The 13,398-nt window shown below is 47.5% G+C and overlaps 1 protein-coding gene across 1 annotated transcript in view; it reads left to right on the top strand.

Moving 5' to 3' along the window:
* Positions 1-13,398, top strand: part of LOC143841432 (transient receptor potential cation channel subfamily V member 6-like) — a 47,230-nt gene that overhangs the window by 11,499 nt on the left and 22,333 nt on the right. Inside the window, exons 2-4 of the mRNA XM_077345721.1 lie at positions 8,109-8,206; positions 9,139-9,261; positions 12,247-12,387. Of these exons, the coding sequence (XP_077201836.1) occupies positions 8,109-8,206; positions 9,139-9,261; positions 12,247-12,387 (362 nt within the window). The remainder of the gene's footprint in view (positions 1-8,108; positions 8,207-9,138; positions 9,262-12,246; positions 12,388-13,398) is intronic.

The following is a 13,398-nucleotide window of genomic DNA, read 5'->3' as shown; positions in this document are numbered from 1 at the left end:
TGTTGTATGACAGACTGCCAGCTGGGATAGATACAGGTGATTTTTGGCCTTGAACTGATTTATTCTCCCCCCCCCCACACACACACACATATCAAGAAAATTCTGTTAATTGTTCTCTGTATCACTACAAATGGCAGCCAAGGGAATGTATGTTTGAATGCTTTCCCATGCAAAGCATTGCGGCAAACAGAAAACTAGTCTTTGTTTGTGGATGTGAGCAAGGGAAGACGATTGTAAGGTGCTTTGAGCCTCCGGGTAGAGAAAAGCGGCATATAAGAACCAACTCTTCTTCTTCATCATCATCATCCCTCTAGGGTGGGAAGACGTAAATATACACTGTGACTTCTAGCAAGGAACTATCCGATCATCTTTATCATGCTGCATATTTATCATGATGCTGTTTACTCATTGACCTGAGTTTACCTGAGCCTCCGGGGAGGGCGGTATATAAATATAATAAATAAAATAAATAAAAAATAATTTACTCTCTTAGATCTGTACTCTTATGATTCTTGTTCTATTGTTTGAGGAAGCATGGATGCACATGAAAGCTCACACCTTGGAAGTTCACACCCTGAATAGAACTTTCTTGGTCTTAAAGGTGTCTATGGACTCAAATTTTGTTCTAATTATATAGTCATGACAGTTCCTTAGGATAGCTAGCGAACAGGCCCTATGTCCCCCTTTTTCTGTCTCACATAGTAGATTTCATAGAGAGTGTCACCCCCCCTCGTGTAGTTGAGGATGCGGAGACTAAATGAGTAAGATTAAGCCATCATTGTTGCCACTATTGTAAATTTATTGGAACTTATTGCTATTTTATGGTTTTTAGGGGACGGGGTTATGTAAGCCGCCTCGAGCCTTCGGGGGGAGGCGGGGTATAAATACAACAACAACAACAATAATAATGATGGGTGTGGGTTTCCAGTGGGGTAAAACTTTCTGTCCTTGGGGGTCAGGTGGGACACAGATGTGGGATGGTGACTCCAGGTGTGGGATGGGTAAGAACCCAGGAAATGCAGTTCCGTCTGTGGTTTGTGGTGTGCCCAGTTCACGAATCACGAACTGTCACAAACTTTTAGGAGCCAAATAAATAGTTTGGTTTGTGACTTGGTAGAATGCACATACCCCCCTCCCCCCATTTGCTAGAGATACCAAATTTGCAGGGGATCTCCAGCTGATTCATATCTACTTTCCCTCCAGGTTTGATGAGGACTGGATTCACAGAGTCCAAGTTAAGGACCTCCAAAGAAATTACCTCCACCTGTCATTTCCCCAGAAAGCACTTTCCTGGGGGCATCTTCTTTGAGGAGCGGTACATTAGAACTTGTAAATCCAGTTTTCACCAAACATGGAGGGCAGGTAAAGGAGAGTCAGTTAGAGAACCTTTGAACGTTTGGTGTCTCTAGCTTGCACAGGTTCTGTTCTATATGCTCCTGAACCTGCTCTGGGCGAAATGACTGCCTGTCATTTTTGACAGCTGTGGGTTCAGGAGTGAATAGAATGGATTCTGTGCAAGGTAGAGATTTCAAGTCACAGGGGACCTCCCCCAGATACTCTACATACCCTTTCGGCTTTGCCCTCCTGTTGCTTTGAAGTTTGGTAAACATTTAGATTGAGTGGAGACAGTCTGTCTGGAACTGGATCTGTTCACAAACCATCATGAACAGCTGCAAAGTTCATGGATCATTCATGCTGGTTAACCTGCTAAGAACTTCACTTTGCGAACTACGAACCGGCCAAATTTGTCACGAACTTTCGTTTGGAAGCTGGGTAATGCCTGTCCCTGGATGTTACAATTCATCATTTGTCTTTCTTTCTGAACTGGTTCACCCTGCTTTTGGTGTTTGGACAGCAATGATTTTAACAGCTCTGAGAAGAGTGTTACAATGCATAATAAAATCAAGGTTTATAGTTATTTATATTTATATGGCACTACCGAATGGTTGCTCTGGTCAGGTGCCAGGAAACTCTTCCAAGCATGTAGTGATGAATTCTCCATTATTCATTTGCGACTGCAGTCTGGAACCTCACCTGTGGCTATTTTCAACTTCCCAAAGGCAAGGGTTTAAGTCAAATAACAAATTAACAATTAACATTTCCCCCTGTAATTTTATGGTTCTTCGTAAATGAGACTAGAGTTCGTAATTGTACCCCTGTCTTGAGTAACTGTCAGGATTAACAGATTATCTGTGTTGTGTTTATAAAGATTTTCCTTGGCATGCAAGCGCCAGAGGCTGTGTACAGGTGTCGAGAATAACTCCAGTTTTGACATAACAAAAGTGAACTAGAGAGTCCTGGAGCTTGTGTGTTCCCTCTTCCATCCTTCCTTCACTTACATAGCAGTAACCCAGCCTTTCTCAACTTGTTCACCATTGAAAAACCCTTGGAATTTTCTTCCATTTTCAAGAAACCCCAGAAGTGGTGTGACCAGGCAGAATATAGGAAGCAGAGCTGTGGACACACCCACTCAGGGCCCCTCCCCTTCCCATCCACTCCAAGCCCATCATTGGCCATTTTGGGAGGGAGGGGCAGGTCAACATTTATTGATTTTATTTACGTATTGATCGATTTGTGTACCACTCCTCACAGACTTGCTCTCTAAGATCCATGAACAACATGTTGAAGAAGAAGAGTTGGTTCTTATATGTCACTGTTCTCTACCTGAAGGAGTCTCAAAGCGGCTTACAGTCACCTTCCCTTTCCTCTCCCCACAATAGACATCCTTGAGGGAGGTCAGGCTGAGAGAGCCCTGATACTACTGCTTGGTCAGAACAGCCCAGGGTCACCCAGCTGGCTGCATGTGGGGGAGCGCGGAATCAAACCCAGCTCGCCAGCGCTCCTACCCACTACACCAAGCTGCCGGGGATTGAACCTGGGACCTTCTATGCCAAGCAGAGTCTCTGCCACTGACCCACATTCCCTCCCACCTATCTCAACAGGTGCCTGCTGTGGGGAGGGAAAGGAAAAGGTGACTGTAAGCTGCTTCGAGACTCCTTAAGACAAATGAAAGCGGGGTATAAAGACTGAGTCGTCTTCTCCTTTGGCTGTGCTGCAAAAGTATTATTACTTAGCCTATTAAATAAGACCCCCCCCATTTTAGAAAAGCTATGCTGATGGAGACAGAGCAAGAGGCACTGAAAAGTGAGGGCAATTGAGGGTCTGTTGAAGGCAAGGAATGGGGAGGGAAAGAGAATGAAGAAGGAAACTGCAGTGTAATGTTTTCACCGATGTTACCTCCCCGCCGTGGTTATCTTTCACAGAGTTTGCAAAACCTGCACTGCTCTATCTAACAGCCAAGGACTCTCCCTGTGCGGGAAGGCAAATCTGCAGAGCCAGTGCCCTCAACAGACAATAATAAGCACGTGCATGGCTTTCAGTGTTGATCTTCCCTAACAGAGAATTAATGTGGCAGTCGGTTAAACCCAGATGTCTTTCACAAGTGTGACTTCCTTGTCCAGGAAGCAGTTAATGGCCATTAACTATTAACCCTTGGGGTTTCCCAAACGCCCTCAGGAAACTGGATTCCTCTTCCTTGCAGGAGGAAGAAAGCTCGACTTCATTCCAGTCAGAAATCAAATCTTCATCATGGCCCCCCTGCCCCTTGGTACAGCCGGCAGAGTAAAGGTCTTAGTCTTGTTGACTCTCCTTGACCCTGTCCTGCTGAAGGGTCCCAAGCTAGTTAGAACCAGTTACCTGTTACCTGTAATCTCTGGGCTTCCGGAACTGGACAGAATTGGCCTTCCAAGGTGAGGGGGCTGATTGAAACCGTGGAATGGTATCGTGCTCCCCCCCCCCTCCATGAGAAAGCAAAGGACAGGGATCTTGGTATGATAGCAGACCCATTTCAATTCTGTTGTCATGTGTGGGGGTGGCAGGTTACAGTGGATGAGCAATAGGGTTGTGAGTGTCCTGCATAGTGCAGTGGGTTGGACTAGATGACCCAGGAGACCCCTTCCAATTCTATGATTCTATGATTCTATGTCTTCCCCCCAGAATTAAAGAACACCAGATTGCTGTTCATATTACGTAATTCTCGTTTAGTGGTTGGAGCAGAGATCTCCAACCTGCTGCCTGTGGGCTCCATAGCAGACCCCTTTCCTGGCTCCCACCAGCTGTTTTATTATATTAATTTATTAATTGATCTTTCAATTTATACCCCGCCCCTCCCGGCATGCTGGCTCTGGTGACTTCTAACATTCAAAATCATCCCAAACATGGTGAAATTTTTTAAAAAGATAAAATTACATTTGACAGCAATTTAGGTTATGTAATAATAAAACCGTACCATTTGTAAAAATCAAACATAGCAGCTATTCCGCCAATTGATTTGTTACAGCGCGTTTAGAACTCAGCTCAAATTCAGATTCAAGGAGGATCCATGTAGATGGAGCCCAGTTGATGTTTGACCCGCTGTCTCGATGTTCGTTGGCTCCAACCAAACGCCTGGCAGAAGAGCTCTGGCTTACAGACCCAGCGGAACTCATCCAGTTCCGCCAGGGCCCTCAGCTCTTCCGCAAGCTCATTCTACCAGGTTGGGGCCAGGACTGAAAAGGCCCTGGCCCTGGCTGAAGCCAGACGTACTTCTTTTGGGTCAGGGAACATCAAATAGGGATCACCGATCACTTTTTAGAAAGTAAGGGGGGGGCTACATGGGGCTTTTGCCCCCCCCCACAGTTTCTGATTGGCCAGTGAAGAATTTACAGGCTGCGTAGATTTTTTCAATATTGCTTCATCTGCAGTTGCCCCTCACAGTGCAATGACCTCTGTTGCATTACTGCAATGAAATATTCTTTAAAAATATGCTAAATTAAGGCATCCAGTGAAACAGATTCTGCTGGAAACACGGAAAAGTTGCTATTATTATTATGTAATGTCACACCCTGAGGTTTCGTGTTCAGTGCTGCTGCCTGCAGTGGCCATTTCATGGTTATGCTCACCCCCCCCCCCTCCTGGGGCAGAATTCCAGAGGATCCTGCAGACTTAAGAAAAAAAATTGGACCCCTGGGTTAAAGTACCGTGGCAGGATTGGGAGAGCTGAGTTCAAGTCAACACTCTGCCCCTGAAGAATGCTGGGTAACTTTAGGGCTGTCACACGCTCCTCCTAACCTACCTCCTAGGGTGGTTGTGAGGCTAAAAGGGAGAACTATGCCACTTTGTCTCCCCACTATGACAGCAGGATATTAATATCTCCATCAGCCTTTCACAACTTTTTTACCATTGAGAGACCCCTAAAACATTCTTCAGGCTCTGAGAAACCCCAGAAGTGGCATGATGGTGCAGAATATGGTTGGGAAGCATCACGGTGTACATGCCCACCTGGGGCCCCTCTCCTTCTTACCCCCTCCAGGCCCATCATTGGCCATTTTGGGTAGGAGGGGTGGGTCCACATGATTATAGATGCTCCTATCACCCGATAAATGTTTAACAATATCTTAGCCTGGAGAGGAGACGACTGAGAAGGGATCTGATAGCCATCTTCAAGTGCCATATAGAGCAGTGGTCCCCAACCCCCTGTCCGGAGACCGGTACCAGTCCATGGATCAGGAAGTACCGGGCTGCGGCTGCTCCCCGGCTGCTGCCTCGGGGGCTGCCCTGCCACTCTGCCACCGGCTCACCTTTGGTGCTCTCTGGTGGCCGCCATGGCTGGGGCTCCCCCTCGGCATGGCACTGCGCAGCTGCTGCTGGCAGTGCCCCCCAGCAGGCAGCGGGAAGTCAGGGGCGCCGGCGGGAAAGCAAGTGGAGCAGGGGCTCAGGTGGCAGCGACGTCCCTCAGCAAAAGACTACCCCCCCCCGGGCCTCAGTAAAATTGTCAAGCGTTGACAAAAAGGTTGGAGAACACTGAGGATGGAGCAGTTGTTCCCCTTGCCCTGGAGGGATGGATCAGAACCAATGGGATGAAATTAATTCAAAAGAAATTCCATCTAAACATCCGGAAGAAGTTCCTGACAGTTAGAGCGGTTTCTCAGTGGAACCGGCTTCCTCGGGAGGTGGTGGGTTCTCCATCTTTGGAAATTTTTAAACAGAGGCCAGAGAGCTGACGGAGAGGCTGATTCTGTGAAGGCTCAAGGGGGTGGCAGGTTACAGTGGATGAGCTATTGGGATGTGAGTGTCCTACATAGTGCAGGGGGTTGGACTAGATGACCCAGGAGGTCCCAAATATATGGTTCTATGAAAAATTAATCAACTCCCACCCATTCAGGAAACCCTTCCAGGGCAGTCAAGAAACCTCAGGTTTCAGAAAACCCTGGTTGAGAATGCCTGATCTAAATATATACCGTTAGCGAGACAGGAATCTTATGCACAATGGCTACAGCCCTTTAAAATAAATGACTCACCTTGCCATCCTCATGTCGTATGTCCTCCTTGTGATGCTGTGAGGATAAAATGGAAATGGGGGGGGGGATGTTGGAAGTTACTTTTGGGTACCAACATTGGGGGCCATTTCGCACGGCTTCAAAGTAGCAGAATGGTTGCTATTTGGAAACGCTACTAATTTGCCATAACCCACGACGTCGTAGACAATCTGCAACAATCCTGAAACCAATCAGCAAAAAGCGCTTCGTTGTGGCGCTTTCAGGGGAATCCAGAAAAGTGGATTCACCCTCCGGATAGCGATACACTCCTGCAACCAATCTGCAACAGTAGCGCTAAAGACCTGTGCGTTACCATTGTTGCGGGTTCTTCAAAGTCCCTCCCCCTGGCTCTCTCCTCCAAACTTCCGGCGAAGCGATCGCCATTTTTTTTCTCCGAGCGAGCGGGGATAAACGCACCGGCGAGCCTCTTTCTGTTTAGAGGCTTCCCTGGCTTCAGTCCTTCACCTTTAGTCACTAAGCACAAACCACTGAAAAGCCCGTTTGCTGAAATAAAGTCCCTTTATTTTTTACAAATAAATTCAGCCGAAAATCGTGCCCGTGAGAGGGGGGGGGGATTTTTTTTTTATCACTCGAGGCAGCGTGCAAACGATCATACAATCAAACGACAGCTCACATTAGGCAGCTGGATGGGTCTCTCCGTAGCAACGAATCTACCTAGATTCGTTGCTATGGGTCGTTTTTTTTTAAAAAACCTTTCTTAAAGGGAAAGGGGCTGTTTGGGAGCATGCTAACGGCTGCCCATTGGCTGCTTGACGGCCAGGGGCGGGACGAGCTTGGCAATAGCGCTTCCTTTCTAGCGATTTCTGCCGAGACCGGAAGCCTGTGGGAAACGCTAAAAAACGCAACTGATTCCACTACAAAGGCAGGTATGCATAACGACGAATTCCACTATTTTAAATGGCGATTTTTCATTCCGCAAACAATTTGCAACAAAGATCCCTGTGCGAAAAGGCCCTGGGTCTGCGTGACATCCGTCTGCTTGAGCAGCATCTGAATCCTGCAAGGAGGACCCACTGAGAATGGTGCTTGACATGAAAAGGTTGGATGCAGCTCAATGCCTTACCTTCCAGAAGCAACAGATGGCTCTTGTAGCACCTTTAAAAACTACCAAGAGGTGTTTAGAGGGGAGCCCTGTTCAATCAGCATCTTTCTTACTTGTCCCTCTACTGCCTCCTGGCGGCCTCATGAAAACATTGCAGCAACTGATAGTAGACCTAGGGCTCCAAGGAGGTTTTCTTTCTTTCTTTCTTTCTTTCTTTCTTTCTTTCTTTCTTTCTTTCTTTCTTTCTTTCTTTCTTTCTTTCTTTCTTTCTTTCTTTCTTGCTTGCTTGCTTGCTTGCTTGCTTGCTTGCTTGCTTGCTTGCTTGCTTGCTTGCTTGCTTGCTTGCTTGCTTGCTTCCTTCCTTCCTTCCTTCCTTCCTTCCTTCCTTCCTTCCTTCCTTCCTTCCTTCCTTCCTTCCTTCCTTTCTCTTTGTCTCCCTGTCTCTCTTTCTTTCTGCCTCTTTCTGTCTTTCTCTCTTTCCTTGTCTCTCTCTCTACCCTCCTCTCTCCTTCTCCTGCCCCTCTCCTCCCCTCCCCTTCCCTTGCTCCTCTTTTGCAAGCACCCAAGATCACCTTTCCTTCCTTGACCACTAAAGGATTATTTGCTGTCAGCATGCCCAAATGGATACGGAGAAGCTGCATTCTCGCTGGGGTGCCACGATGTGAGTCTCTGTGTTTTCCTGCCTGCAGGATCTGGGATAGTCCGCTGCTGCTGGCTGCTAAAGAAAACAATGTCCAAGCCATCAGGAAGCTGACCATGGATGGATCTTGCGATGTCTATCAAAGAGGTACTTCCCTACCAACTAGCGAGGTCTACATTTTCCATACGGTTATTTGTCTCTCCATCCTCAAAACTGGCAGGAATAGTGTGAAAACACACTTGTTGGCTTTACGCTCCTTGCCTTTTATTCTCCCCGGTGAAGACTACAAAGTCTCATGTTTTCAGGTTTGGTGATGGCATTCACGCCCCTACAGCTCCCGCCCTCCTTCACCAAGCCCTCACCCCTTGGCTCACAGACAGGCTTTGAAGCTAGCTTTGGAATAAAGATTAAGGTCCATTGGACAGCAGAACTCCCAACTTGTTTATTCAACTTTCCCACTCATGTATAAAAAAGGGATTGGGGGGGGACGAATTCTTTCATTGGGAGAGGGCATGAATGACGGAAGATCAACCTTACCCAGGTGTAAGCAGGGCCAACAGCAGGTCGAGCTTTTTTCGTCCAAGTTGGTTCTAGTCCCAGAAGGGAGAGAAAGGGCTGGAAGCCGTGCTCACAGAGGGAGAAAGCAGAAGAGTTGGTTTTCTACACCTGCTTTTCACTACCTGAAGGAGTCCCAAAGGGGCTCACAAACCCCTTGCTCTTCCTCTCCCCCTAACAGACGCCCTGTGAGGTAGGTGGGGCTGAGAAGGCTCTAAGAGAACTGCTGTGCAAGAACAGCTCCAAGACAACTCTGGCTACCCTGAGGCCACCCAGCTGGCTGCATATGGAGTGGGGAATCAACCCTGGTTCTCCAGCTTACAGGCCACCACTCTTAACTGCTACACCATGCTGGAAGTGAGAAGGTTTCAGCTCCCACCACTGCCATGGGGTTGTAAAACTTCAACTTGCTCACCTCCCGTTTTACAGGGGAATGGGGCAGTCACAAGAATAAACAAGCCTTGGCTCCCTGGCGTGCAACAGAGTTCCTTAAGTGACACTTACGCTTTGCTTGTTCCACCCAGGAGTTGTGGGGGAGACGGCTCTTCACATAGCCGCCCTCTACGATAGCACCGAAGCGGCCGAAGCTCTGCTAGAGACAGCTCCAGAACTCATCAATGAGAAGATGACGTCCGAACTCTATGAAGGTGATTGCTCTTGAATGTAAAGTGCTCACTGCATCCCCGAGCGAGCAGAGAGAAGGCCCAGGGGCTAACACAGACTTCAGTTTGGAGGAGAAAGGGCCCTGGAGGGTATTGGGACTTTTCTGCCCTTTGTTTATTGACAAATATTTCATTCATTCATTCATTCATTCATTAATTCATTCCGTTTGTATACTACCCTCCCCTAAGGCTCCGGGCAGTTCATGTAGAACTAAACAGAACAATACATTGAACTCCATGATAATAATGAATGATGATGAAGGGTAACAGTAATAATAACAGAAAACAGAGACATAACCTTCTAACATAGTGAACAATCTAACAGGCCCATGGTTGGTCAGATCTGTTGCATGGATTCAAGAGAGGGAGGTTCAGGGGCACAGTAGATGTTGTTTAGTTCCGGACAAACTCAAACAAATGCCTGGCGGAGGAGCTCCCTTTTGCAGGCCCTGCGGAACTGTTTTGGTTCCGCTAGGGCGCTGATCTTCTCTGGGAGCTCTTTCTACCAGGTGGGGACCAGGACATATGCAGGTAGAGCATAGATGGAGACAGTGGGATACTGCTGCAGGGCACCCGATCCACTCCCCTGTTTCGGATGCCAAGGGAAAGGGATTGAGAGCAGCCAGCTCTGTGCTGGCAAACCCCAGGTGATTAGTTATTATTATGATTTGAATTTATTACCCATTGCTCACGGTGAGTTACAGTCAGGTTAAAATACAGTCCAAAAATTGCATCGATAAAATTCTAAACCCCCAAGTTAACCACTCCCCAGCAAGGGGAAAGGGAAAATAAATCAGAGTCCCCTCTAACTCCACCAGCTCCGAAGTGGCAGACCCCGTGCTTCTGTAGGAGGAGGAGGATGTCAGGTGTCAGAATACTTGAAAATAACCATCATGGCCCAAGGGGGGGGGGGGATACCTATGACAAAAATTGTTATTCTGTAGGTGGTCATGTAGGATAGACTGAGCCCCTGGGATCAGGGTTCAAGGGTGGGTACAATGTGTATTTTGTTTGCCTGATGAAGAATAACATTTAATTGCATTCCAGAAGGTTTGAGATTGTGTATTTCAGTACAAAATAAATGAAACACAGTCTACCGTATGGCAGTCAATAGAAGATTTTTCTTAGCTTTGTTGATAAAACCATTCAAACGCAATTTTCAACAATCTGCTAGTTTTCAATCTTCCTTGTTTTTTTTTTAAACTTGCACAGTTGAATCATGATAGCCCAATCAAGTAATTTGTTTTCCCAGTGGTAGTCTGACTTCCCCTCCCAATACTTTAGAAGAAGAAGAAGAGTTGGTTCTTATATGCCGCTTTTCCCTACCCGAAGGAGGCTCAAAGCGGCTTACAGTTGCCTTCCCATTCCTCTCCCCACAACAGACACCCTGTGGGGTGGGTGAGGCTGAGAGAGCCCTGATATCACTGCTCGGTCAGAACAGCTTTATCAGTGCCGTGGCGAGCCCAAGGTCACCCAGCTGGCTGCATGTGGGGGAGTGCAGAATCGAACCCAGCATGCCAGATTAGAAGTCCGCACTCCTAACCACTACACCAAACTGGCTCTCTTACATAAATTATTTTAGCAGCTCGACCATCTATTCTGTTCATTCTTATCACTCACTGGCTGTTGGTTTTTCGGGAGGCATCAGTGGCGGGGGCAGGGGGGGGAATGGAATGAAGTGTCAGTTGATCCAAGTAATTGCTTCAAACCTTTCCTGATATTCCTGGCTATTTGGAAAAGAGGCATAATAAATCATAGCCAGATAGTCCCAGGCATTGAAGTCTATAGTTTCTCTCTCTCTCTCTCTCTCTCTGTCCTTTGCTACTCTGTGGATCTTGCAACCGCAGAACAGCCGGGAAGATCTACCCCAGTCTGTTTGCAAAGAGGGCTGGGCTGAGCTGTGGCCCCATTTCCTACAGAAAACAAACCAAAAAAAGCTATTTCAAGTGATCCAAAGTTGTCTCCTAAAGCAGTGGTCCCCAACCCCCTGTCCGTGGACCGGGACCAGTCCGTGGATCAGTGGGTACCGGGCTCAAGAGGTGGGGGAAGGTTGCCTTTCTTAAACAGCGCCTTCAACATGGGCATCCACGTGCCCCCTTTTCAGCCTTTCTCACCATTGAGAAACCCCTGAAACAGCCCTCAGGCTTCACAAAACCCCAGAAGTGGTGTGATCTTGCAGAATATTGTTGGGAAGTAGAACTGTGGACACGCCCACCCGGGGCCCCTCCGCTTCCCACCCCCTCCAGGCCCATCACTGGCCATTTGGGGATGGGGAAGAACAGGTTGACCTTATCCTATATGGTCATATCACCTGATGAATGTTTATTTTTTTAAAAACTATCTAAAAATTAATTAACCCATCAAGTCGTAGTAGACTTACAGCAAGGGGTTTTTAGGGCAGGTGATTAAGCAGAGGCGATTGGCCATCACCTTCCTCTGCAGAGTCTGCCTGGGTTGCCTCTCCTCCAATTTCCGACACTGCTTAGCAACCAAGATCTGATGAGATGGGGCCATAAAATGCCGCCATTCCTCCCCAAGGTGGCTTACAAAGAAAAGACTGATAAAGTGCCTTTTTAAAAAACACTAGTTAAAATCAATAACAAAAAAATGTTTGCAGAGTGTGATCTTTTTTTGTTTTTGTTTTTTTACTTTCCTAGTCATGGAGAGCCAGTGTCGCTAATAAATGCCTAGTCACATTTCAATCTGTGACTTGACTAGCCTGATCTTGGAAGCTAAGCAGGGTCAGGCTGACTACTAGTTGGATGGGAGACCACCAAGGAACACCAATGCAGAGGCAGGCAATGGAAAACCACCTCCCAAGTTGCCACAAATCAGCTGTGACTTGACAGCGGCAACAGCAAACCCTTCAGAGCGCTGCCCGCACATAACATGGGTGCAGTGTATTAAATCTCAGACATCCCTCCAAACGCAGGTCTTAATGCGTATGATTTTCTTAACGTGTCTCTTCAGGACAAACAGCTCTGCACATCGCGGCCGTCAATCAGAATGTCGACCTGGTGAAAGCTCTGCTCCGGAAAGGGGCTCACATCTCCACCCCGAGGGCTACGGGGCTCTTCTTCCGGCGAAGCTCCCATAAGCTCTTCTATTTTGGTATGGTTGCAGCCGCTGTTTCAAAAGATGGGAGTTCCCTTTGGGGGTCAAAGGAGACGTTAGCCCCTGGCACAAGGTTTAGGAAGCAAGCCACACTCCAAAAATACTCCCATGAAGTTTGTGGTCCCAACATCTTGACCGAAGCAGGCGTGTTTCTGTTTTACAACAATGTGGCGCTTCCGGAACAAACCGTTCTACCAATTCAGTGCCTCTATCCTCCCTGCCTAGATTTGTCATGTAGTAATAAACAATGTCATCTCAGACTTTTGGTGCCAATTTTTTTGGCTAGCTTAGGCCTCTTTGGTTTGACAGAACTGTAGTTCACCCTGGGATGAATCTTGGGACCGGTTTGCACATGCCCAGAATATTAGCAGCCCCTTGAGTGGATGAGAAAAAGATATATGGGGAAAGGAAATCTGACAGCTGTCACTCACGGGGCATTGCCTGGCAGCAGCAGAGTCCAGCCCAGCACTGCTCCGGCACACAGTTGCTGAGCCAATGGCAGTGCCTGGCATGGGCCAGGAGACCAGCTGCCTGAAGCATTAGCTCCCTGATTATTCATTGGTGCAAGTTCACAGGCAGTTCACAGCCTGGAAAATATTTTAGCAGTACCTCTTCAGTCAAAAGGTTGGAAAAGGCTGGTCTACACTGACTTTCCAGGGCCCATTCTGCATACATAGGATAATGCACTTTCAATGTGCTTTGGAAGCTGGATTTTCCTGTGCAGAACAGGAAAATCTTTTTCTAAAATGGAAAGTGTATTATCTATTGTGTGCAGAATAGGCCCAGGTTCTCAGTTAGAGGTCTTTCAGCTCCCGAACCTCCTTCCGGTGTGCTTCCGTGTGGGGCAGTGCTGTATACATTGCTTGGTTTCTCTTGACACCTGGCAGCCATGTAGGGGGCAGAACATGCAGGTGGCACTGGGAGTCATGTTGTGTGACCTGTGGCTTGTGTTTCCAGCTTTGGACTAGGAGACACCTGGAGGATTCAGGGATGGAGCCTGGGAAAGGT

The sequence above is a fragment of the Paroedura picta genome, chromosome 7 (assembly GCF_049243985.1).
Source record: "Paroedura picta isolate Pp20150507F chromosome 7, Ppicta_v3.0, whole genome shotgun sequence".
Taxonomy (NCBI): Eukaryota; Metazoa; Chordata; class Lepidosauria; order Squamata; family Gekkonidae; genus Paroedura; species Paroedura picta.
The sequence above is the reverse complement of the archived record's forward strand: the minus strand, read 5'-3'. Positions and strand labels throughout refer to the sequence as shown.